The 26,713-nt window shown below is 39.7% G+C and overlaps 1 protein-coding gene across 1 annotated transcript in view; it reads left to right on the forward strand.

Annotated features, from left to right (window-relative positions):
• WRN (WRN RecQ like helicase) overlaps positions 1-26,713 on the forward strand; it is a 47,670-nt gene that overhangs the window by 12,210 nt on the left and 8,747 nt on the right. Inside the window, 24 exon segments of the mRNA XM_074823442.1 lie at positions 318-390; positions 1,349-1,463; positions 2,039-2,450; positions 3,118-3,198; positions 4,455-4,596; positions 5,818-5,893; positions 6,903-6,970; positions 7,338-7,446; positions 9,141-9,209; positions 9,743-9,825; positions 10,965-11,071; positions 11,817-12,004; positions 12,900-13,077; positions 13,667-13,848; positions 15,163-15,264; positions 15,631-15,723; positions 17,027-17,168; positions 20,763-20,933; positions 21,013-21,107; positions 22,645-22,720; positions 22,891-22,964; positions 24,532-24,613; positions 24,897-25,009; positions 25,929-26,043. Coding sequence (XP_074679543.1) covers positions 318-390; positions 1,349-1,463; positions 2,039-2,450; positions 3,118-3,198; positions 4,455-4,596; positions 5,818-5,893; positions 6,903-6,970; positions 7,338-7,446; positions 9,141-9,209; positions 9,743-9,825; positions 10,965-11,071; positions 11,817-12,004; positions 12,900-13,077; positions 13,667-13,848; positions 15,163-15,264; positions 15,631-15,723; positions 17,027-17,168; positions 20,763-20,933; positions 21,013-21,107; positions 22,645-22,720; positions 22,891-22,964; positions 24,532-24,613; positions 24,897-25,009; positions 25,929-26,043 — 2,946 coding nt within the window.

Consider the following 26,713-nt stretch of genomic DNA (forward strand, 5'->3'; position numbering starts at 1 on the left):
TGGAGATATCTTATTTGCAGCTTACTTTATAAGGTAACCATGCTGGGATCTGTGTAAGAGTATCCACTGCAACGTGGACCCCAAGTCAGGACTTTGCCTTTTGTGGAGCATTCTGTAAAACGTAATCTGGTTGTGATGAGCAATGCAGTAAGGCAGACCATTGACGGTTGTACAGCATGGGCCAACAACTCGGAATTTGATGTTCACAATTTATTCATGCCATGGTTTGAATTAAATCTTGGTTTTTTTGTTTATTGTCTAAGATGATGTTTCTCTGCAGAGTACTGAGTACTAATTTTTTTTCCTTTCTTTTGCAGGCTGGCTTAATCATTTATCAAAAACTGAAAGATATGAACAACAGTGACCAGAAATTATTTTGTGTAAGAAGAGGTAAATTATACATTCAAGTATGAGGAATTTATTCAATGTACATATGAATATTCTATTTCCCAACAGGTTTTTTCATAGTATCTCTGTTTCAGGATTGTCTGGATTCTTGGTGATTAGAGATTGCTTCTAGAGGGAGCAGACTGTAAAGGCTCTTAGATGACCTGCATTACCATACTGTGTAACTATTTTCCATAGTAATGTAGGAATGCAGTCTTGGTATGTAGTTTGTTTCTGCTGTATACAGAAATGGTAAGAACTCCTGCTGTCATTCCAGTTTGTTTATGGAAACACTTCAGAGAGTTAATTTCAATTCTGCTGATGCAGGGACAAAAATCTAGTTTAAGAAATAAGACTACAAAAAAATACATGTTATGAAGTTATGCTTTTCTTGAGGTGTACAAATAGGACCCAAATTTTTTAGAGCAGCTTAGCATTATTTACTTGATTAGAAAAGTGATTCTAAAATCTTAGGTTTTGTTCAGTTCCATGCTTCATCAGGAAACCTAAGTATTGCATGTAGCCTATCGTTGAAAAAGAGGCAGGAGGGAAGTTTGTTTCCTTTTTGCACTGGCTGAATTTTAATTTTCTATCAAAGACAGAAGTGGCAGTACTATCCCTTTAATATGAAGTGCCATTTTTTGGCTTTGGTTTAGTCAGCCTATGTGTGTTAGCAGGTCTCTTATGGAAGCTGGAGAGTATACTGGGGAAGGATCACTTCATAATGGTCCTGTTCTGTATCCTTTTTCCATGAGCACATGTAACGCACCACTGGAAGAGATGCAGTGCTGAAGTACATGGAGGCTTGGCCTGAGTCCATGTACTTGGTTTTTAAGCACTGGAAAACACTATCTTATCAGCTGTAGATCTTGTAGAAATGCAGTTACTTGAATGGAACTTATTTATGTATAGATGTTAGACCTCAATTATTGTGAAATAACTCTGATGGCACTTCCTGTAGATGACATGATGTCAGAGGGTGTGAAAGAGTGCTTGACTTCACTAGCTGAAGAGATAAAGGACCTGGCTTCTCACATCCCTGACTCTTTTGGACAACTTGAAAATTTGCCGGACAGGTTAGTTTTTTGCCAGCCTGTCTCTACTTTACCTGTAAGATCAGTGTTCTGTTTTTGATCCCTGAGGTTCCATGCAACAGAATATATGTGTGTTAACAGCAATCTGTCACTTGTGTGTCCTTTTCCAAGAAAAGAAAGCACAGTACACTCAATGGGAAAATACTGGTTTTATACATAGGAATATAGGTTTTAACTGGTCTAATTGCAGTGGGTTTGACACTGAACTTTGCTGCATCTGTTTCTTGCTGAAATGCACAGTGAGACCTTCTTTCATAAATACTTAGGACTCTTGCATGACTAACTGCTAGAAGTCTGGACTCTTGATACAAGTGTGGGAGCAATATCACAGTGTTTTTGGAGAGTCTTTATAGATTTTCTTCAGTGTAAAGAAATTTAATTTTATTCTCACAGAAGTGGAATGCCAATAGCATATGAGTGAGCCTATGTGTGAAGTTTTGGACAAACGTTATCTGAAGAAACAGGCTACTTTACAATCCTCAGTTCTCCTTGTGGCTGAGATGTATGTAGTAACTGCCTTTATCATTTTGGTTGAGCTTTCTTGTTTTACCTTCTAGGGCTGCAGAAATAATAGCTGACATATCGGAGAATGTAAATGCCTTAAGAAGCACACTGTTTGGTTCAGGTTCCCCTTCTGTACTGGAGAGGAGCTGTGGCACAACTCCAACAAATGTTGAAGCAGAGTCAGCAAATGTTGTAGCACAAAAAGTTGAAATGCCTGAATTTGCTAAACAACTTGAAGGTGACTTCAACATCTGCTCTGATGCTACGCTAGCTGCCCTTTGTGAAGGTGATGATAATGAAGAGGCAGAGAGAGGTGACACTGTTGTGGAAGATAGAGCTGCAGCAGCCAGCTCTAAGGACAGAGCAGATGGAGATGACTTCATGTCGCTAGACATTACTGAGCAAGAACTTCAGATCTTGGAACATCAGGCTGCAGAAGAATTGGTCAACAAAACTGTGCCTGAGGTAATAAGGAAAGTCCTTGTTAATCATGGACACTCAGCAGAGGAAGTGATCTCATCCTTAATTTCCCCCAAGAATTGAAAGTTCTGTTCCTGAGAGAATATTAAGGTGGGCTGGAAGAAGGGCTCAGTCTAGAAAATATTTGTGGAGGTAGTCAAGCACTGAGCTGCTCTTCGGTTGTGGTTGGAAGGATTAGTACTGAATACAGAAGCTCCAGATAGTCTCAATAGTTTTCCTCTTTCAGTTGCTAATATGTTATCAAAGAATTTCTTGCTGTATGGGAACAAATTCTGCACTTGAACATCTCCAAGTTGGTCATGAATAAAAAGCAGATCTTTTTCTAAGGGATCTGTAAATAGCAGTCCTTCTAGTGACTGCTGAATATGAATTGATGCCTCCTAAATCAGATTATAATTTCCTTATGTTCCAAGTGTTTCACACATCTGGTGATACTACTGTTTTTGTCTCTTACTACAGGGCCTTGTCTGTTCTAATATTTCTTTCAGATTTTTTTAATGGGTACACTTCAGAGCTGAATGTTGAGCTTAGATATTTTTGGTAAGAAGTAAAAGCATACAGAGAAGTGGTTTATAGTATGTACAGGAGGTTGAAAGGTGATGAGAGAAACAGAAATAATTTTGCTGTTAACAAGAAAATCTTTTATTTTTAGGAGGCATGCTCCACAGACAACGAACAAAATATTTCCTCTGTCATTGAAAGTGATGAAGAACTGGAAATGGAGATGCTTAAAGTGAGTACTTCAGGCTTTTGGTTTTTCTTTTTTTTTGCTAATGATGATGCTCTTGGGTCACAGTGGAGTGGAGTGTAGTTGAGGGGAGGGAATATGAAGCAAGACGGTGTTGCTTACAGAAGGTGGACAGAAGACATGAATGTGTGGATACCTAAAGGATACAATTTACTAGTGTTAGACTTTGAATATCACTTGCATCCTACTGCATCTTTACTATGCCAGCTTGGACTTGATCCATCCACTTACTGAATTTGTGTAGGTTCTAATTTATAAACCGATCTGCTCCAGGTGTCATGCATCAAACCCTTGTCCAAGGGGTTGAGCCGACAGGGTTGGTTTGTGTGCCGCAGGTGCTGCTAACCTGGGCTGTAGCTCAAATTGCTTTGTAGCCATGTTTTGCAGGCCTCTTAAAGTGGTTTTACAGGTGTAACTTTTGTTTCCTGAAAAGATTTAGATGTTGAGTCTTATCTTTCTTTGTTGGCTTTTTTACTGATACACAAGAGCATGCTATATGTATTTCAACTCAAGTGACTGAGCACTTCTGCCAGAGCAGTCACAAGTGTTTGTGTGCTTCTACACATGAGAAGGTTAAGTGTGTTGCTTCTACCTCAGTAGGAAGCAAGACTCAAAGCTCTGGGAAAAGAGTTGAATTTTCATCTAGGGAAGGACCGGGTCTCTTCTGGATGGTTCTCAGTGCTGCATGTCAATACTCTATAAATACAATTTTGGTTGAAAAAGTTAACTTGAGTACAAAAGGTTTAGTTAGTGTTACTCTGTGTACCGTGTTTTGGAAACAATGAATGTAATGTGACAGTGGGATCCCATCCTTCCTGTCTCTGTTTTTTGTGACTGGCATCTTAAGTCACTTCTCAGTGAAACTTGTGCCTTCATCTAGTTGAAAGTAAAGAAACAAAAAACAACAAAAAAAACCCCCAAAACCAACCAAACAAAAAAACCCCAAACCCAACTGTTAGTTTTATTGAATAACAGATTTTAATGTCTTCAAGATTTCAAAGACTCTTTTGCAAAGAAGAAACAAAAGCTGTTGTAATGGTACCCAGGAAATGGCTCCTGGAATTTGAATGCTACTGGTAAAGTAGTTTGACCACTGTGCTTTTCTGTGCTGTGTGCCAATAGATCTAAGTGTTATGCATTAAGTAGATCAAAATTCAAGTGTCCCAATATCATATTACCTCAGACATGCATTGTATCTACCTTTTCATGTTCTGAAATAATTTTTTCTCCTGATTTCTCAGTCTTTAGAAAATGTGGATGATTCCAAAGGAGTTTTAACTGAAATAGAGTCCAGTAAATCCAGGAGAACTCCTGACACAGAATTGACCATTGCACCAGATGGTGATGAAGATGAAGGTATTGAAGAGGAAGAAGAATGTTTGGGTATGTTTTAAATCATAGTGCATGATTAAATAAGAAAAGATCCACTATCTACAGAAGGAAACGAGGAAGCACGGTGACATTTTGTGCTTGGTTTCTCAAAGCAGAAGGTTAAAGATAATCTAGGTTTTGAAAGAAGTACTTGTCTGTGTGTCAAGATGAAAATTTAAAGGTGTCCTTGGCAAAGCGTGGTTGACTTCTGCCATGATCAGTAGACATCATGTATGCTTAATGGGAGTACAGCTGATCTGGGTATGTGAAGGTCATGCGGAATTGAGGGGACTTATTCAGAACACAGCAGAGGGGAAGATGGTACCTCCACTGCATGCTTTTGTTTTGTTGTTCCACTAGTGCTGCTTTGTGGTACATTTCTTAGGAGATTCTGGCTTGGGGGTGATCTTGACCTAATGCTTTGGAGGCAAATCAAATAGGGACAAGAGGCTGAAACCTGAGGTGAAATACACCTTGGCTTGTTTGGACCCGTCACTGTGTGAAGGCTTCCTTCCCTGATTTTGTAAGTTAGACTGTGGACTTTGTCACTGAAAGTAACAGCATCAGTCAGGAGAAGACCTGCTTTCTTCTTCCAAGCAGAATGTGGGTGCTAGATAGGGATGGATGAGTTAATTGTTTCTTTGTTCAGTTCATCTCTTTAAACAATGGCCACACAGACTGTTACAGGGAATGGGGTGCTTGCCCAGCAGACAAAAACTAGGTGGAAATCTCATGCTTTCTACTGCTGAATGTTAATTATAAATTTCAGCAAAGATCTTGAATATGTTTCTTCAGTGTTCACAGCAAGATCAGGATCCCCTTGTATGTCATTTTTGGACCATGACTTTCTTAGCAACTTGCAGTGTCAGGTATTGATTAGTGTAACTTCAGTAGGGTCTTTAAAGGCATGCCTAATAAAACATCTCTAGTACCTCGTCTGAACATGTTCCAAATAATGCAGCTATGCATTACTGTACCTATTGCTTTATCTCATTAATCGGGACGTGTTCTCTTCATCTTGCAGGGTCTCTGAGGAGCCTGTTTCCTGTTTTAATCCTTTATTCTAGCCTGTAAATATCTCTAGAGCTTGGTGTCTCTCTTTTCACTGGAGTTGCCCAAATCTTAGGCCCTGCTCATCACTAACCATGAGCAGACTGTTGTTTGTCAAGACAGTGCTTTGTCTCTTTAAAATTTAATCACAGATGAGGTTTTGTCTCCTCTCTCTCACTGAAGATCCATTGCTGCCAGTGCCTACTGAAAGCCACGTCAAGTGTCTGAAGACATATTTTGGGCATTCTTCTTTTAAACCGTAAGTATATTTTCTGTTAAAATGCGTGCTCTAGGATTCATTTTCTTTCCCTTCTTTCAACTTAGTGATTTTTTTTAAGTAGTAATAAAAAAACCATCCAACAGACCTGTGCAAAATCACTAGGAAAAGAAAAGCAGCCTTCGCCACAACAAGATGTCAAAATAAATCTTGTGGATCATTAACTACAATACTGTACTCTCACAGTAGTGGAGGCGTTTCTTGACTCTTCTGATGGCATACCACCTGTGGTTGAAGCTTTATTGTATTAGGTGTAGTTCAGGTGTTTTAAACAGCAAGCAACAAACTGCACAGATACTATTCTCTGTATGATAAACTGCCTGAGTCTGGTTATACTTTGTTATGTGTCTCTAAGGAGGGACAGGGTTTTGTCTATCTAGTGTGGCATAATCTCAGTGTAGTATGTGCTTATGTACTTGAGCAGTGCTGTTACAGTTCTTAAGCTCAATGAGAATGGGGTGAAATCTTCCTGGAAGACTGGTGGTGGAATGCTTTCTGTGTGAGACACAGCCTAAGAGCAACACTTGAAGGGGAAGCTGGTTTTGCTCAGTTAAAATATTTGGTAAACTTTTGGAAATGGGAGTAGGGGGATTTTTTAATTGACTGCAGTTATGCATACTTGTGAGACCACAGAAGGATGAAAATGCTTTAGCAAAATCAAGGTCCTGTTTAGAATCTCTTGAATTGAAGGTAACTAGTTTTCACAGTGTTTGTGGATCAGTTATTAATGTATCTGAGACATGGTTTGTTTTGTGATCTTCTGTGAATGACTGCATCAATTGTTGCTTGCCTTTAGTCCTGTTAGAGATCCCCACTGTAACACTGGTGGGACTACCAGCAGCAGTTGGAGTGGTTGCTGCGTGCAAAGACAACACCCTAAGGCAGCCAGAAGGGTTTCTTTAACTAGAAGTTCAACTGAATATGCAGTTTGACAAAATTTACATGTTGTGTGGTGGCAGAAATAAAATATTCCCCTTGGTTTATTTTAAAGGGTCCAGTGGAAAGTGATCAATTCTGTTTTAGAAGACAGAAGAGATAATCTTGTTGTCATGGCAACTGGTAGGTTACCTTTACATCCTAAGAAGTAGCAAAAACTCTTTCATTTTTGGGGAGAGTAGGACTCAAACTTGGAGACTGTCCGTGTGGCTCATATGAGCAGGGTGCCGTGATTGAGACTGCGTAAGTCTGAGCTAGCTATGCTGGCTATTTGTTTTTCTGTCACAGCCTTTGTCACTGACCTTGGTGTAGAAAGGGCTATCAAATGAATGCTGACCATGTTTATCTTGCACCTTTGTTCCTCTGCTAGCAGAATAAACATACTTTTTTTTTTTTTAGGGCTCAACAAGGTGTTAGAATTGTCTTCCATAGCTGTATGTTATAGCTGCTTAGAAAGCGTGATGTTTCACTTCTGCCTTTTTTCTTTAAGGGTATGGAAAAAGCTTGTGCTACCAGTTTCCTCCTGTTTACACTGGATATACAGGAATTGTCATCTGTCCTCTTATCTCCTTGATGGAGGACCAGGTGCTGCAGCTGACGTAAGTAACACGGTAGTAACAAGCTGCTGCTGTATTGCCTGTGGAAACCCACGGATTCTGCATGTAGCATTTCTTGGTGTTTAAGGTTGCAGTTTTGTACAGCAAGCTGTTTGTGTGTTAGCTGGAAAGCATATGTTTCTTGAGGAACACATAAACCGTGTAAATAGTCTAAGATGACTGCATTTGCTGATTACATGAACTGTAGGCTGAATTAGGAAATGATCTATGGTAGTGGGTGGTTCCTGAAGGTGGATCCTCCTCAAGTATTTCTGGATTCACAGGCCCTTTTTGTGTAGACCAAACTGATGGGGGAGTTTCACAGACTGTTTCAGCTTGTGAGAGTTATTTGAAAATTTGGTAGGGCTTTCTTTGGGTCTGAGAAGTAACATCTGAACAACGTACAGCTGGCAGCTGTAGGCCAGTCAGATCAAAGTTATGGCACAGACTTTTAAGACGGACAGTGTAGTAGGTCTCCAAACACCTGGCCTTTTCACTTCTTAAAAGGTCTGACAGGGGAACTAGGGAGTGACTGAATCATTCTTACATGAGCCAGTTATAGGTGTTGTCAAGATAAATCTCTTTGATTTTAATATCTGATAATGCTTTCTCTTCATGTACTTGCTTTCTGTTATAACAGCTACTCACTTCTGATGTTTTTTCATTTAAGCTGTGGAAATCATGCTGAGTCTAGTTCATTCCCGCCTTGCCTGACTTAGAAAGAACAGGTCTTTTGTGAAAAAGGGGATATGAAGATTTTTTGAAGTAAGGAACATCAATTATGTGTGGTATTTTCTGCTGCACATCATGACTGTGTGCAGTGAATGGCTGGACAGCCGAAGCTGGTTATATAGCCAGCTCCTAGACTGAGTATTAATCAGCAGGGTGTCTATATGTATTCAGCTGCTTCTCTGGCTTTTATACGTCTTCCTCAGTGGAAAGGGTTTATTCACTACCTTCTCAGTGGGTCACTCATTCTGAAGGCTTGGGAGACTGAATTTCTACAACCTAATGCATTTCAGTAATTGTCTGTCAGTCTGGGTGCAGTTCTGCCAAGGGCTGAAGCACAGAGGAATAAGGGAGGAGAAGCTATTGAAATGAAGGGCTGTAGTAAATGCAGTAAATAGCCAAGTTAAGAGGACAGGGGTTGCAGGGTCCTGAAAGAGGTCAGATATGAAGTGGCTGAGGTGGTAAGCATAATTATTGAATTTGTCATTAAAAAGCAGCCACCTGATTGGAAATTAGCAGATGCAGCACCAGTAGCTCACAAAAGATTGAAAGGTGAGACAAAAAATCGCAAGCTAGTAAGACTTAGGTCCAAATGTGATGAACTGCATAAGATAATAGCTAAAGAAAATATACTTACCCTATTTTCTTCTTTTGGATTTTTTGTTAGTAAACTTAGCTCTTGCACAAGGAAAATGGTCTTTATTTCTCTGATTCCTTATTGCACTAATCAAGTGTGTGTGTGTTGTGAGGGACAGCTGGAAGGGAAGTGGAAGAGCATTTGGGTGACAGGAATAGCCTCTGACCACTCTTGTTTCTTCAAAAGGTTTTTCCCACAAAGATCTTTGGAAGAAAGTAGTCTCTGGCCTCGCAGCTTGAACTTCCTTTATGAAGTGCTGGCGTAGACTGAAAGCTAAGACAGAAAGCATTGAGAGTAAATCTGTTCATAACTGTGCTTTTTATTTCTGCAGAATGTCAGAGATTCCAGCTTGCTTGCTTGGTTCGGCTCAGTCAAAAAACATCAAAGAATGCATCAAAGCGTGAGTCTTAGCTAAGCTTTCTGGGACTTCAGGGTCTGATGTAGCTGTATTTTAGAGGTAGGATGTCTCCCTGATCTTTTGTTGCTGAAACTCTAGGTTCTGGCCCAGACCTGGAACCTGGCAGTCGGTGTTATTACTTGCATTCACCCAGGCTGAGTGTGTGGGAGGCGATAGCCACCCTCTTGTGTCCTCTGAGGAGATGGGGCTTGTTGACTCAGCTTTATGTTGTGCTTTATACATGATTTTACATAGGTCTTAGACCTGTATTTGTCACCAAGTCATCACAATGGTCCCTCTTGTTCTAAAGGCTAATAAATATCTGTGCTGTTTTTCCTTTTCTTGTAACGCTGCATACTGCCTTGCTTTCTTACTGTTGTGGAATGCTCTCTATAGTCTTTACTTCCTCCTGTTCCCTATCCAGAAGTCTGCACTTGTTCTCACTTTTATATCTTCTAGACTGTTGTGGTTTTGTTTCATTTGGTTGAACTGTCAGGTTTTTCCTTCTGTGACAGTATATTTTCTTGATGTTTCAGGGGTCAGTACAGAGTCATATATATGACTCCAGAGTTCTGTTCGGGGAACTTAGAGTTACTTCAGGATCTTGACCAAACTATTGGTAAGTTTGGGATAAGGTTGTAGATGAGTTGTCAGGCAGCTAAAATCGGTAATTACGTTTAAACCTTTTTTTAATGCTTGAACACTTTTCACTGATTTCTTACCACTGGTGAGCTCAGAAGCTAGTGTAGTGATTGACAATAAAAGGTGTCAGAAGATCTTGTCATTGATGAAAAAAGATCATATGTGAATAGTGTCTTTAGTGTGCTCTTGGCATGGGAATGTTAAACAGGTTACTGGGAAAAGAGGTGCTAAAACACTGATCCTTAAATCACAGAAAGTGAAATGTATATCACTAAATATTTTAGCCTTTTAAGTATTCTAAGCTCTCTGATCTTTCTCAGAATGTAACAGTGAAATTGTTTTGAAACACTGTAGTGGATCTTAAACTCTCTTTTCATGATGCAGCTGATGCATCTCTTACAGTAGGGTAAATTCAAGGCATGTTCATGCACATAATTTTTTTCTTGCTAAGGAACTGAGTTTTTAGTGCTGTAGGCAGGGAGAAGATCAGCCAGCTGAACTTCTGGAGTCCTGAGAAACTGTATGCTTGGTTTCTCTGACAATCAAGGCACTTTGAACATGCAGATTAGAATGGCATATCTGTACTCAAGTTGAGGGTGTTCTCTGATGCAAAAAATGTAAGGTTATTTGCCAGGGGCATCGTTAACCCCTCTCCCCTTGTATTTTTCTGGAGTTTCACTTATCTCTTCAGTGAAGACCTGAGACACTCAGGCTTTGTTTTACAATCCAGAAATAAAGCTAATGACATATAATCGGTATTTGTGACTATTATTAAGGAAGTCTGGGAAGCAGTGTGTGGGAAAAGGTCCTGTCAGAGGTAGCTCAAGTTTTGACCCATTGTGAGCAATGTTGGAGATTTGGAGCTGGGAGAAAGAAGCAGACATGGGTGGGTGGGGAGTCTGTAAAACCTTTTGGGCCTTTTTACAAAAGAGGCCGTTAGAAAAATGAGTTTGGGGAGTTGGTACAGCAGAACATGTTCTAGAAATAAAGATTTAAGCAGACTGCTGGTGCCTTCTCAGGAAAGCTTGAAGTTGAGCAGAATTGGGTGTTTGTGTTTAGTCACCTCCCATGTTGGTTTGTGTTAACGTGTCTGTGCTGTGGTATTGTGCCCACCAGGTATTACCCTCATAGCTGTTGATGAAGCTCACTGCATTTCCGAGTGGGGCCATGACTTCCGACATTCCTTTAGAAGTTTAGGCTCATTAAAGAAGGCTCTGCCATCGGTGAGGTTTTGATGTGTTTGATTTCCAGTATAAGACAAGGGTACTATCTCATTTTATGGTAGTCTGAAATATCAGTCTTTTGGTGTTGCTCTTCGGGTGTACTTACTGTGCTGTTTTGGAGTTTATGCAGTCCCTGTCAGTGATTGAGTTTTGTGGGTTTTTTTCCAAATGCTTAAATGGATGGTATTCTGAACGTGGGCTACCAGAAGCTTCTGAAAATTAAATTACTTGGTTGGATCCTTATGCTGTAGAAGATGATGTCCCTAAGTTTCTGGATTAATATTGAGGGACTACAATTTTTTTTTAACTGGCTGGTTGAGTGGCTTGCAAGAAGAAGGAACTCTGATTTCTAGGCACTCCTCAAGCATTTATCACATAAGCTTGAAAATTTGTGCCTGAACTTTACATGCTGCTCTTGGAAGTTTTGTCCTATGCTCTCTAAATTTAGCCAACCACATCAGAAAAATCATTGGAGATTCGTTGAAGATGTAACGAAAGCAAGCACGCAATCAGGAAAAAACCATGTTTTTCAGCAGTGTTCTGTCCCTGTCTACTCTCCTGAATAATGTAGACCAAAGCTCTAGGAAATGAAGTATTAATTATGTTTTTCAAATAAGTTAGCTGATCCAGTGATCATAAACAGATTAAGGTGCCTGTTTACATGCTATTTCAGTTTTGACTCATGATTTTTTTGGTTACATATCAGTGAGAGTTCTCAGACTTTTTCTTCTACTTTTCATTGCAGGTTCCCATTGTTGCTTTAACTGCAACTGCAAGTCCATCGATTAGAGAAGACATAGTGAATTGTCTGAACTTGAAGAATCCCCAGGTCACATGTACTAATTTTGACAGACCTAACCTGTATTTAGAAGTTGGACAACAAAGTGGAGATATCCTTAGGGATTTGAAGCAGTTCCTTACTAGAGAAGGAAGGTAAGGATTTAAGCCTGTTTTCATTGATCCCTCAGATATACTTCGATGCTTCAGTAGTGTGTACTAAGAATTTGTAGCAGTCTTAAGCTGATTTGATGAGGAGGAGCCTGGGCTTTCTCTGATACCATGCTAGTTGTGTCATGTCCCATGTTGTGCCCACCTCCCTCTCCTAGTTTAAAAAAAGGCTTTTGAGGCAAGGAGCGATGGACTCTTGCTGTTTGCGTGTTGCTAACATAAGGATCTTCAGGATCCTCAGAGGACCTGCTGAATATTTGAATAATGATCATGGTTTGAATAATGATTTGAATTTGAATAATGATCATGGTTTGGCTGGTGGGTAACTTTCCAAACAGTATTGTACAAAATGTGTGTGAATCAGTTATAAATCTGTGGTAAGATTATTTTTTTGCAAAGCTAATCTGAGCAGGAGAATTGCAGTCATTTTCTGTTAGCAGACCCAGTGGTGTACCCATTCTGGCCCTGGTCTCCTTGTTGCAAGCTACAATGTGTGCCTCTCTAGGAATATAAATTAATTTCTTATTGTTCATTTCTGCCTTGTTACATAAATGTAAACCTTTCAAAAGTGACAGCTGTAAAAGCATATTTCCTGATGACTTTAAGGAAGTTCAGAGACATTATCATGCTGCTTCTACAGAGACCAAAATCATCTGTGTTTTGCAAAGTAAACTTAAGAGCACCAAGTAATTTCCGAGTCCATTCTTCCAAAGGACAGACAATTTGTGTATGAGTGGACCAATTAATCTCTTTCAATTTCTAAATCCCCAAGCAGGTGAACTACTGGAAAAGCTATGTTGTCTTTTTCAACTAAGTTTAGTTGGACTTTTTGCAGAAGGGTGACTTCTTCTGTGACTTTACATGTTGCTATTATTTATAGCAGTTCTGTGTACAAGTTTGAAGGCCCCACTATCATCTACTGCCCTTCAAGAAAGACCACCGAACAGGTTGTGTCTGAATTGATTAAACTCAATGTGACCTGTGGTGCATACCATGCTGGTATGGGAATCAAACAAAGGAGAGACACCCATCACCAGTTCATGAGGGATGAAATTCAGGTATGTAGGAAACTAAGTCCACTTGGTCCTATTTATAATCAGAGTTTCTGTTAGAGGAAAGAATTTGAGAATATCATCATGTGTTCCCCATTTACTGTTTCCAGTTCTGGGCAAAGAAATGGCTGATCTATGCTGACAGTAATAGGATTCCTGGTTCACGTTTCAAATTCTTTTAAGTCTCTTAAAAATGCATAGCATCTGAGGAACATAGTGGTAGCTGGAACAGTATTATTGCAAGTTCTGTGAGCTGCTTTCTTCCTTCTGCAGCTAAGCAGGCAAAGAGTTATCCTGGGACTTCTTGTATTCCTCTTCACAATAGGTTTTGTGCATTATGAGAATAATTGTTTGAAAATACTCTAGTATTTGCCACAAAACATGATTGCTGTCATGTTTATAATCCTGTGCTTTTGACCTGATGAAAATCAGACTTAACAGTACTGTGGAAGTTGAGTGTGAATTTGAAGCCATTGTAATTTAGGTTGGATTTGGAGTCTGTAGCAAAAGGTTGTCACCAAGTGTGTGAGGATTAGTCCAGGCATATTCTTGATGCACGTTTCAAAACATTCAGCATGTGGCTCCTGTTTTGTAGTGTGTTGTGGCTACAGTGGCATTTGGAATGGGCATCAATAAAGCAGATGTCCGGATGATTATTCATTATGGTGCCCCTAAGGAAATGGAATCCTATTATCAAGAAATTGGAAGAGCTGGTCGTGATGGGCTTCCTGCTTCTTGTCACATCTTGTGGACTGTGACAGATTTGACTTTTAACAGGTAAATGACTGAAGACAGCTGCTTTCACATGGATAGCCAAAACATACTGAAAGAAAGAGGAGCAGGGTGGGCTTTGTTGAAAGTGTGATTTATTTTTCGTAATGGTTCCAAGTCCTTTCCTACATATACACAGTATGAAGTATGATACACTTTTTCTAGAAGATGACCAACAAGTGCACTGATGTTAATGAGTTTGTCCTTGTTCCAGTTCTGCTTACTGAAGACGCTTTGCAAGTCAGGCTGTAATAAAACTTGATCACTTGTCTTGTAAATCATCTGACCTGGTTTTAGCCCCGTCTGACCTGGTTTTAGACCCATCATCACCCCTTAAGAGTGTTGATGCTGTAGAATGACTTTTTTTCTCTCTACTATCTAAATGTCTAAATATAGAAATACTTTTCTTTCTTCTGGTGGGGGAGTTCCAGTTGTAGAGATCTCCTTTTAGCTTTGTCTGTAGCTGGTATGAAAATGAAAACCACAGAAAAGTCTGAACTCAGTCATTTGAACTTGTGTCAGCAGATTGCCAGAGTCTGTGAAACAACATACTTCCCTACTCTTTCTTTTCCAGCCAGGCAGAAACTGTCTTAGCTTAACTTTGAGCTGGAATGGCGTAGCTGCGTTAATGTGGTGCCCAACACCTGTGGTATTGGCTTGTTTTCCATGCCATGTGGCACAGTGAGGGTGGCGCAGATGGTAGCTCAGGTTTGGCTCGTGCAGCAGCTCAGAGCATGGGCAGAGTGAGTGTTCCATATACACATCAAGTACTTGCATGCTATTTTCTCAGTTGGATGCTTCCAGTGATTGCTATAAAGGATGCTAAATTAAGCAACAGGTAGATGTGTCCTGACATGCCACCTCTGAGTTTCTTGAAAGAGTGATGATATCCTAGCATGTTTTGTAATCTGGTGGTGGCATTAATGAAAACTTGCCAGAGTTTGGAAAAATAGTGTGAGAGAAATTGCCCTCTCTCAATGCCCTCTGCCTTTTCTTCCCTTCTCTGTGCCTTTTGGCATGGATTTCTGAAGATCAGTAGCCTGTGGGGTTGGAAGAAACTCCCTGTCTCCAGCCCTGTTTAGAATAATCATTATATTTAAAGGAATATGGATAAGGTGCTCTTCTGAGTATGCCCTGTGCTGTAAGAATCAAGATTGTGGAGAAACAGGCAGTTTGGGTATAGTTTTAGTAGGACATTTTTCTAGCTGTTTCTGGTGAATTTGATACAGTTGTCTGGCATATTTCATTTTTGGTGTGGGCCAGGGGAACAGTGGTCAGTATTTAAGGCTCTTAATTTATTTTTTTTCTTTTGACTGACAGACATCTTCTAAGTGAGATATGCAATGAAAAGTTCCGGTTATACAAACTGAAGATGTTGGCAAAAATAGAGAAGTACCTTGTATCAAAGAGCTGCAGGAGGAAGTGAGTACTGGAATCTAGTTAATGTTTAACATCATTTCAGTCAGCTTTGATAAGGGCCATTGCGACTTGGTTACAACTGGGCATTGTAACCAGAAGACATCTTATACTCATGTGTTCTGCAAATATGTTTTATATTAAAAAGCAGTATAAAAAAATATGGCCTTCAGCATATTTATACATACACATCAACTGTTTCCTTATTTACTTTTCAAAAAAACCTCAACTTTTTCTTTAGAGGAATTGAGGCCAAATAATTGGCTCCCCAGTGAATTAATTAATGATGATGATTTCAACTCTGTTTTCTGCATTAAATTTAATGTGTAAATTCTTGGTGTTTTATTTAATTCCCTGCATTCCCTTGGGTAGAATCATCCTGTCTCATTTTGAAGACAAACGACTCCGAAAGGTTTCCTCTGGCATCATGGGCACAGAAAAATGCTGTGATAATTGCAGATCCGGGTAAGCTTTCTTCCCCGAAGACTGATACAAGAGGTTACATTCTCTCAGGCTGACTTACAAGGCAAATTATGTAAAAGAATTTACTTTTTATGCATGTGATGTTGCAGATGTTCAGCCCGAAGTTTATCTTTGAACAACTGTCTTAAACATTCTAAATAGTTGAGCAAGCCATGAGGCAGTCTATAATCTCTAAATTAGGCTGTGGGAAAGCTTGTAAACAAAGTATGGTCACAGTTCCTAAAAGGCTTTGGAGCAACACTCTTAGACTGAAATATACTTTTGTTCATCAGTTTAATTCCTGTTAGGTAATTAATCCCAAAAGAAAACACTTACAAGTGAAGTGCGATACCATGTGTCTAAGGTTAAATTGCCCAAGTGTTAAGGGAGCTGTTCTCCTGTTACAGTGTGTGCTGACATATGTTCTTTCTAGCATTACTAATAATTTCGTAGATGCACTGAAGGGAAGGCAGGGGGTTGGTAGTCACACAGGTATGAGCAGAAACACCTTCCTCCGTTTCTTCTGCGTGCACATATAGGCTTTCCTTGAAGTTATAATAAAGGATTTCTTGTTCTTGCTGGTAGTCTGATGCTTCCTCATGTTAGCTGTGTTGTTTTCTGCTATCACTTCAGCTAAACTTACTGTATGCTCAAGGACCTTTGCCTGGCCTCTACTAGAACTAACAAAGAGAATTTGAGAGATCACAGTGTCAATCTTTGCAGTCATGTTGCTGTGCTAGTAAAGAGCCACATAGTGAATTTGTATTGTAGAACTGAAATCACTTGAAACAGATAATTGTTCTCTTACTTCTCCTCCTCAGAAGTGATTTATGCCAATAATTATCTGATGGTTTCTTCCAGTCAGTAATAAATGCATTAACAAACCCTAGAAAATTTTTAATAGGGTTGCTCTTTTCTTCTGTTCTTTTCCCTTTGTTTTTTTCAAAAAAAGACAAAAACCTCTTTGCTATGAGGTGCAATTAAAGAAATGTCTTGTATGCCTAAAACAGTCCAAATATTTAAATATTGAATTCAAAAGATTGCTGAGACAATGTTGTTCTGCCACAGCAAGTACCATGAAGAACTGCTTTTTGTTGGGTTGGGCAGCTGTCTTAACCACAAGTGATTTTGACTTGGTCTCATGTTTTCAGTCCTAGTTCTTTACACTTAAACATCTTTAATTGTTGATATTCATGTAACTTGAAGTGGTATTTTATTTAGTTATCACCTATAGACAATATTTGAATGAAGGGGAGAGGGCTTGATTTGTATGTGTGTTAAACTTGGTTTTCTTTGTGCATTTCAGAGCCACTTATCTTGCAGTCCCCAGTGACTCAGAAGGTGGTTTACAGGACTTTGGGAAGCAAGCGTATCAGCTGCTGTCTGCAGTGAGTGCCCTGGAAGAGAAGTTTGGGATTACAGTTCCCATCCTATTTCTCCGAGGGTCTGTAAGTGATAGTAAGAATCCTTGTATGTGTTATGAAAGTGGAGGGACTGTTACAGTGTCCGTCTTTATTGATATACCAATGAATACACTGATATACATACACATAAATGTGTGTAGACACACACACACACCCATATTTAGTACCTTTTTCTCAGGGAGCTGGATATCTGTAGAGAGGTAGCCTAGACATTCTGAAGCTGCTCAGCGACAGTTCCAATGCAGTGAACTAGATTGTTGTGTTTAAAGGTAACGCCCATAGAAATAGTGAACTTCCTAAGCAATTCTACTTAATTTCGTGCACATACAGCAAAGGAATAGTTTCTGCCTCCAAGCTCTTGCCATCTTAGTTCTGTTTTTCCTAACAAGGCAATGTTCAGCCATCTATGGCCCAAGAGTTCAGCTTAGAAGTAGTACCTGTTATTTGCCTTGTGTGGAGCTGTCCTGTATTTTGTGGGTTGGTTTGAGTTGGTTATTGACAATTGTGTGTTAAACACATGAATGCTAGCCCGAGTATTGGCAGAGGTTCTAAAGCCCTTGCTGTAAGGCTTGAGCTTCTGTTTTCTTTATGGTGAATTTGATGCTTTCATGGAGACAGTTAAGTGTTTTTTAATGAAGATGCATGGTTTCCATTATCCTGAAAGGAATAGCCTTTTCAGAATGAAGAATAAACACATCTTTGCTTGGTAATCGGTTAGATTTTATGTTTGAATAAAGCAAATAATGGCTTGCCTTCTAGCTTTGTATTGTTGGCTGACTTGGAGTAGTGAGATGGGAAGTAGGATACTAGAATGAATATAAATGACTTCTACATACCTTTACTTACAATACTAGGCAAGAAACTCACCAGAAATAAAACATGAGAGTAAGAACAGAATTAGTTTTTATGTTTACAACTTGGGGGAAAATAAAATCATCTGTAGTATTTCAAAAAAACTGGGTGAATGAGCTCCCTCTTTTTTCCTTTTAATAAGAAAGTTAAGTTACTGTCATACAGGTGTCTAGGGGGAAAAAATACTCTGTTACAGATTTTAACATAGTCTTGATTATTTGTTAGATGTTACTGGAAGAAGTGAAGGTGGTGCTGAACTTGCACTGTAAATACAGAATAACATTTTACTGCCTACAACAATACCCTTTTCTGAGCTGACATAACTAAAAAAGTTTCTTCATTTCATTGCATCAATGTATACTCTAGAACAAATGTCTGAAATAATCAATATCACCACAAGTTTACATGCTATATCTGTCTGAGGCTGACTGATAAGTTGCTTTAAAAGCTTGTCAATAGTTTATGGAGGTTTCATGCTCTTTTTAAGTTAATGCTATCTTTTTGCCAAGTCCAGGTGGCCTCCAACAGACTTTGGGTAGACCACAAGGGAGACCACGTTTCACTTAATATTTGAAAGCTGAGTCGGACCATAAAAGTGAACGAGGTCCTCTGGGAAACAGAATTAAAGCTGCATTGACAGAAATATTATACTAACCCTGCTATGCAAAGAAAAATATGCAACTCTTAAGGTCTTCTCTTAGCAAACAGGGGAATCTGTAGCTATTTCAGCAACTACTGTTGTTAGTGGTCTCAGTGACTGAGTGGCTTTTAGTAGTACCTTTAGCATTTAATAATTTGTATGAAGTTGAAATTGCTGGTTTGGCTTCTGTTGGTCAGACCTATGCCAAACTGATCGCCAATGTTTAGCCCAAACATGGACACACAGTTTACTGTTTTGCATCTTATTCCTTTTATAGTTATTTCCATTGTTGAGTTTGTTCTCTACGTCAAAACCATGCCCTGAAAATGTGCAGCCATTGGAGTAATTACTCCAGCATAACTGAAAACTTAGGAATGTAGTCATGCTTTAAAATAATGCCTGTTAAAAGTTTAATGAAGGCTCTCCAGAAGAGAGGACATGGAACCTGGCACTTTCTCTTTGCCTGCTGAATAGGTGACTCACTTGTGTTTGCCACCAGGACTCTGTGCCCTGGTCCCATCTGGAAGCATGCTGAGTCCCTCTTGCCTGTGGTTGGCTGCTGCAGCTTCCATTCCCTGCTGCGAAAGGTCTGAAACGAGCCCCTCTTCCTGCTGTTCCTCTCGCTGTGTGTGTACAATAGCAGCTCCTTGGCTGTCTGAAGTTCTCCAAATTGCCCCTCACTGAGATCGGTGGAGATGGTATGGAGCTCAGCAGGCCACCATGTGCCGACTGCTGTCTGTCCTGGATTTCTTTTACTTGACTTTCTCTTTTCTACATCAGCCTGTTCTATTTTCCTTTATACGGAAAACTATGTTCTTGGGGATAGATGCTCTGTGTTTGCATAGTGCCTAGTGTGAAGAGGTTATGGTAGAAGTACTAACAAGAATCTGGTAAAGCTGCCTTAACAACCAGTCATATTAATGGCAGGAGGTGAGCCTACACCCCACTGTCTCCCGTTGTCCAAGGTTATAATTGTTAGTCACACCCCTGCTTTTCTTCCCACCAGCCCTTCCCATGGGATGTCCTTATCTCACCAGCATCACACATACATATATATGTATCTGCACATACACTCTCTGGAGGATATGACTGGTGTATATACATGCACATGTGTGTATATAAAAAAAATTACTTGTTTGACCATGTAGTTTCCCCAGTGGAGAGGGATTCAGCGAGTCTACAAATTCTAGCAATACATAGAAACTTCTTTCTGTCTGAAACACTTTTACCTGCTAATGCTTGATCCCTTGTTACTTCCCTGTTTCAGAAAAGTTCTCAAATTTCAGGCTCATGCCAAGAGTTTTTATTATGAAAGGGGCTCTAGCCCCTTGCCATCCATTTGGGCCCTGAGTTCAGGGTAGGATGAGAACCCATCAGGCGAGTTAATTGGCTTTTTTAGAGTCTGAACCATTGGTAAGAGAGGAGTCATTCAGCAACTTGTTTGCTAAAACAACATAACAAACAACATTTCATGATGAAGGCCAGAGGAGGAGGGATAGAGCAGATACTTCTACTGAGCTTGCTTCTGGCTTTGTACCCCTGTCCTGGGATTTAAACAGGATTTCTCAATTTATTTTTACTTCTGTAGGCTCTTTTTAACTAAAAACAGAACGAGTAACTGCTGCTGTGTGAACTCATGTGATGTAGGATTAATGTGAACTAGTTGAATACAAACTGCACTGGATGACTTTCTCTGCTGCTGCAGGTGGCTGGGTCATTCCTGCAACCTCCTCCATATATGAAGGGAGATGTTTTAACAGTTCTGTGATCTTAAGTGTAGGTTTGTCTGGGGTCTTACCACAAAAGAAAGTCAAGATCTTGTCACAGTCTTGGGAGAAAGCACAGGAGTGGATTAGGTTAATAGAAGTGAAACTGTTCTTCAGGTGACATGAATGAGGCAATAGGCATAGTTTATGCTGTTATCACTGAGGTGTGGTTATTGTAATGGCTATTATGTGAACTTGAATAAAATACTTTGGCTTGTGACTTATAGGGAAGTTCTTCTATGGAGAAATATTCTTGAGGACATGCTCCTTGCATATCCAGGTCTTAGGTTTACTGGTTGGATTGGAAACTTTCTTCCATAAGGGCTGGAGAAGCCTGACCAATTCTTTCTATAATTTCAGAGTTCTCAACGCTTGCCAAACAGATACCGAAGACACCCTCTCTTTGGTAGTGGAAAAGACTGGCCGGAGAACTGGTGGAAATTGCTCTGCCAACAGTTGATAATGGAAGGATTCCTCAAAGAAGTCTCTGGACAGAGCAAGTTTGCAACCATATGCGCTCTTACCCAGAAGGTACTTTTTGGTGTGAAGCTACCCGTCGAAAGCTTTTTGGAGTAATCTACAGCTAAGCCATATGTTTTATTTCTTACAGGGTAGAAACTGGCTATTAAAAGCTGGATCTGCCTCAAGTCCAAGTCTTCTGTTACAGTCCAACGAAGACCTTAATCTGCAGAGACCTCGTAAAAGGTGATGATAGTATATGTGTTCTCTTGAGCACTTTTTTATTAATTTAACATCAGATCAGTTTCGAAACCTGCTTCTGGAGGTAGCTAGGTTGGACAGGAGACTTCTGCAGTTGATTTTTTCTAGCTAAAGCTTTCCCTTAGGCAGTATCATAATACCAAAAAAAATCCCTAGGTGTCATGTCTGGATAGACACCTTTACTAACTGCTGCTATGACATGTTGTCTAGTCCTCCTGGGAGTACATGGCTCACAGCTTAAATATGACAGTGCCTCATCACCAAGGTCTTCAGTGGAGCGAATTGGATGGTTGTGTAACTGGGAAGGTTAATGGGGAAATGTAGTTTGGAGAAACTATCAAAACTAGTGAGAAATTGTGTCATCAATGATTCTGGGTAGCCTGGAAGAATGTTGTGGTAATGCATCCTCATGGAGAAAAGTCATCAGCTAAAACCAAGAAATGGTAGAGGCAAATCCCTCAAGTTTTACGTTATTTCTAATGCTGATGAGTTAAACTGTGAGACTTTAAATAGAGCAGCTAACAGCTTGTTTTCCTAACTATGCACGTGACCTACTTTTTCATAAAATTTAAGCTGAGAATGAAATAGAAAAGCCTTTATTGTAATAAGAATTGATTCAACACAAATGTGTTACAGCTTTTGTCTTTGTGCATTTCTTTTTATGAAAATTGAATTCTTTAAAGTTGTGGTGAGTATGTCTGCAAAAGTGGGGTGTTTCTTCAGGTGGTCAGGTATATGCCATCAGAGTATATAGCTCCAAGAAAATAGCATGGCAAGTTTTGCTTCTAATCTTTTGCTTGTGTTTATATTTAATAAACAGTGTTGTGCTGGTCTTCACAAACACTAATTCTGACCAACCCTTTTGGAGTGAAAGATATTGAACTGGAGGTTACAGAGGCTTTGTGTGACAAGAAATAATATTAGAACAAAGCTCTTCAGTGCTGGCCTTAGGAGCCTGTTCTGGTGTTTAGATTGTCTTAGTGTTGTTAAAAAAATAAGTAAATCGGGTAATGACAAAGTACCAATTTTCTTTTGCCTTCTAATATTCTACTGTTGTGGCTCTTTCAGCTACTGTCTACAGGTCTAGAAGAAAAAAAAATTGCTTATGACAAAACAGTAAGCAACTGTTTTGCTTACTGTATGCTTAATGCAAACTGTATGCTTAATGCAAACCAGAAAGTTGATACTCCTTTTTTTCTCTAGTAACGGGATCTTTAAAATTGTTTTCCAAGTATTGTCACAAATTCCATTTTGTCACCAAAATATTTGTTGTTTCCATAAGACAAGCTTCCTTTACTTGTTAAAGTTGTAGTATTAACAGGCTTTGAGGTCCTTGGTGTTCTTTCACAAACAGTGGTGATTCTAAGAATTATAAAAAATCACTAAGAACTTTTGATTTGCCAAAGATATCCCTGTACGAAGTTCAAATCAGTTTGCTTAAAGTATTAATTTTTTAAAAGGCAGTGTCACTGTACAAATGACTCGGTCTGATTTGATTAAGATATAATTCATTTTATTACAGCAATAGACCTTTACCTGTGCTCTCAACACAGTGCTCCCCAGACATGAAAGGAACAACGCCATCGCTAGTCAAGCAGGTCTGTATAAGTACAGCTCCTCTTGCACTCTGTGGTCAATCCTTGGTGGTTAAAAAAATCTTGAAAGTGTATCATAGTGTCCCAAATGAGTATTTTGCTGCTAACAGCAACTTCAGTGGAAAGACTGGTAAATCAGCATTTGTCTGTCTTGTTCTTCTATTTTTTTATAGATGTCTCTGTATGATATGTTTTCATATGAGAGAAAAGGCAAAACTCCTCCAAGAAACAATAACATGTTTAACAGGTACAGTATTCTAAATTAAAACAGATTTACCTGACTTTGACTGTGTTAATAGGGATACTGTTTGTAGGATGATACTTAAAAGCAGCATTCTCCTATGTGAAGTGAAGGTAAAAATGTTTAATATGTTAAAGTCAAGTGCTTAAAATTTGCTGTACAGTGCATTATATTTCAAAACATTGAACTATTAAAACATTTAACAGGCTTAGCTGAATTTGACAAGTTCTGTATACTTGTAGCGTCACAGACAAAGCAAGCTTTATTACTGAAGTACAAACTTTCTCACCGAGAACTTCAAATACAATCAAGAAAAGTAGCAAATGTTGATAAAAATGGAGTAATAGCAGATTTGTATTGGACACTTTTACTGGGCCCATGGTTAGTTTTTTCCAGTCTGTCTTCGATGTGGTGGTTGAAATTGTAATGGATTTTAACTTGTGATGATTTAAAATAAGAAATAGAGACTATCTTTTTTCCAACACTTTGCAAAGATAGTTCAGGCAAACAAGTGACAAAGTTGTGACTCACTGTTAAAGCTGGAAAAAGTGAATGTATGCCTTGTGCAGGGACTGTAAGTGAGCATGTAGGTTTCTGCCTTTCTATGCTAGTCTGGAGAAGGCTGAGATTAGTTGAGGTTCCCTCAGGTCAAAAGAAATAAAACAAGCTTTTGCAAAAAGTAGACCAAGTAATTTGTTTCCCTGGCTTGTGTGGTGCTTCAGATTAAACCCACCTTGCATTTCTGAGCAGTTCGATCCCTCCTTCAGGCAAGCAGCCTGATGCTGGCAGACAGGAAAATAGGATATGTCACTTAAGCCGAACAATTGCCACTGTAGCCATGTGAAGAAAAATCATTTTAGGGACAGCTACAATCCAAACCCAGTGTTATTTCCCACTTTGCTTAGGAAAGGATGCTTGTATTCCAGCTTGTCTGTTAACAAATATTGCAGTATAATCACAGCAGTCTAATTAGGGGTAAATGTCCTGAAGTACATGAGCTCATGGACTGGTAACTGTGATGCTGCTCTCTAGGCAGGCATGCCTAGTGGTAACATGAGCCGATTCTGCTTACAGCGCAGCAGCTGTGTCCTTGTCACTGATGCTTTTGAAGTTATTAGCTCTTTTTGACTGGGATTAATGTTATCAGCCATGGGGAAAAATGTAAGGTATTTCTCGTGGGATGCTGTCAGAATTATGTCATGAATGGACAAGTGCTTGCAATAACATGCTTTTGTTAACAATATGGGAATCCAGTTGCTGATAGGGATATTGGTGGGTTGGTTTGTTTTTTCCACAAAGCTGCAATTTCATCTGTTTGAGCTTTGTACAGTAGGAAGCTATTTTTAAGTTAGAGGACCAGACACAGGAGTTCTGTTGCACTAGGGATACTGCTGATTCTGCTCCAACCAGCTCAAGTTCTGTGTGAGTGCGGTGCTAGCATGAAGTGCCAGACCACAGTCTGATGGTGCTGTCAGAGCAGGCAAAATAAGTTGGGCTGCTGCTCTCCTGCAGCCTTATGCAAAGTTCCTGAACAAATGGATCTAACACAGGGCTTGCTTCACACTTCTTTTAGTGCTGCAGAGCACTCGCCGGTGAAATCTTCTCCTTTGAAGCCCCCAGAACCTGTTGTTTCATCCCGAGAAAAAGAACTAGAGGTAAGTTTTTGGAAGAGGGATGATGTCTGTGAATTGCAATCAACCTGCAGACCATAGTCTTCCTGTATTGGAGTGGCTGGCTTGGGCAGCTTTTAATATTACAAAGATGTTTTGAACAAAATTCCTAGAAGAGGATTTAATTATGTTAAGATGGATTAATGGATTGCAGGTTTCTCATATACTAGTGGAAAGATGAGTGAAATTATAACTTATCCTCTCATTAATTATACCTACATGAGTGATCTGGAGCTGCTTCATGAGAATTTGGCGCTCTTCTTCACAGACTGCTCTCTATGGCAAGTTGCTGACTGCTAGACAGAAGGTAGCTAATGAGAAGTCAATTCCTCCAGCTGTCTTGGCAACCAATAAGATCCTGGTGGAGATGGCCCGAATAAGGTAAAGTCAGCATGCATACATGTTGTACAAACTGAGAAGGTTGCAAGCCAAGTCATAAATCCCTTGTCTGCTTTTGTTGGGAGAGTATGTCTCATTGGTAGAGGAGCAGCTCTTTTCCTCAGGAGCTTTGTTTGCTCTAATATCCTTGTAGACCACTGACTGGTCTAAGTTTTAAACAGTTACTGACATAAGACTTGCTTCTTCATTCTAGTTATTTAAAAAAACCCAAATGACAACTTTGCCTGTCTTTGTATCCAAACCTCCTGTCAGGTTGACCAGTCAGAGGAGGGAAGGTGTGTGTTTTCTACTAATCCTTACCTTTCCATCTTCTGTTCTTCGATGCATGTTCATCATTTTAAAATGCCCTTATCCTGTTAAGGGTCAGCTACAGGTCAGCAGCTGTCCCTTACCTTGCATTAGTAGCTCTGTAGTGTAAAAGAATAAGCACAATTTAGTGTTGCTCTCAACTACTGAAAGCGGGGGGGGGAAAATTCTTCCTCTTCTTTCTTACTGTGTGAGAGGGTAGGGCAGCTCAGTTGGTAATGCATCTGAAGTGCCTTCCCCAGCTACTAAAAGGCATTAGACAATACTACTTGTGGAACGTGTATGTTATTCCGTGGAAGAGTTCTGGTCTTATGTGCTCTTCGGAGGTAAAAGCAAATAAAATGTATGTGGTAAACTGATCCTCCAAAGTATTAAGCAGCAAACTTGGAAGTTTTTGCTGTGGTCAAGCTTCATGATTCAGAAGTGCCAACAGTGAACTTAATTAGTTGCAGAAATGCTGAGGGTATAGCTAATAGCACTTTCAAGTATTGAATAATAGATCTGTAGTCCAAGCATGTGTCACTCACAGACACTTGATGTTTCAAAGCATTGACATAGGACTTTTTCATAGTTTTTATTACCCATCCTAAACCAGGCCTACGAATGTTGAGAATGTGAAAAGAATTGATGGTGTATCTGAAGCAAAATCCACCATGTTGGTCCCTCTCCTGGCTGAAATTAAGGACTTCTGCCAAGTGAATGGTTTACAGGTATGATTTAATAAAGTGTCTGCTACTTTGTAAGAGCCTTAAAGACATAGTTTTGTCTGCAGCTGTCAGATTTCTCCTTCAGAGTTTGTCCTAATCACAGCTATTCAATCTAAGCATGGCAGTGAATCTTGCTAGCCTTGTGAACAACTAGGCCTCCAAAATCTGAATGTGCTACTTGGCAATGACATTGGGACCCCTGGCTGGGTGTTCCAGATTGGTATGATCCTCTTGAAAGTCCAGGACATTCTTATAAAGGTCACCTATCTGGCCAGGCTGAGTGTCTAATAGGTGCCATATTATTGAGAGCTTGCAGCTAGTTACTGATTTAGGGTGGAGGCCAAGGGTATAGTAAGTGTTCCTTCACCATGGTTTATTGACTCCATAGACTTGGAGGGTAGGGCTTTGCTTCCTCTGAGTTTCTCCTTAGGAAACTGGCAGAAGAGCTTAGGTTTCCAGCTGTTGGAATTACTCCTGTTTGGTTCTCTTTTTGCAGTTGATTTTCTTCTGTCTAAGACTCTGTAGAGTGGCTCCTCATCAGTCCCTATAGTGAGACACCACTAGGGAGGGGCCATGGAGCAGAGGATTAGAGGAACTGTGAAGCGGTTTTGCTTTGAGGATCTTAATTTCTATGTAAATCTACAGTTAAAAGGATTTATCTAGCCTGGAAACC

The sequence above is a fragment of the Strix aluco genome, chromosome 4, assembly GCF_031877795.1.
Source record: "Strix aluco isolate bStrAlu1 chromosome 4, bStrAlu1.hap1, whole genome shotgun sequence".
NCBI classification, from domain to species: Eukaryota; Metazoa; Chordata; class Aves; order Strigiformes; family Strigidae; genus Strix; species Strix aluco.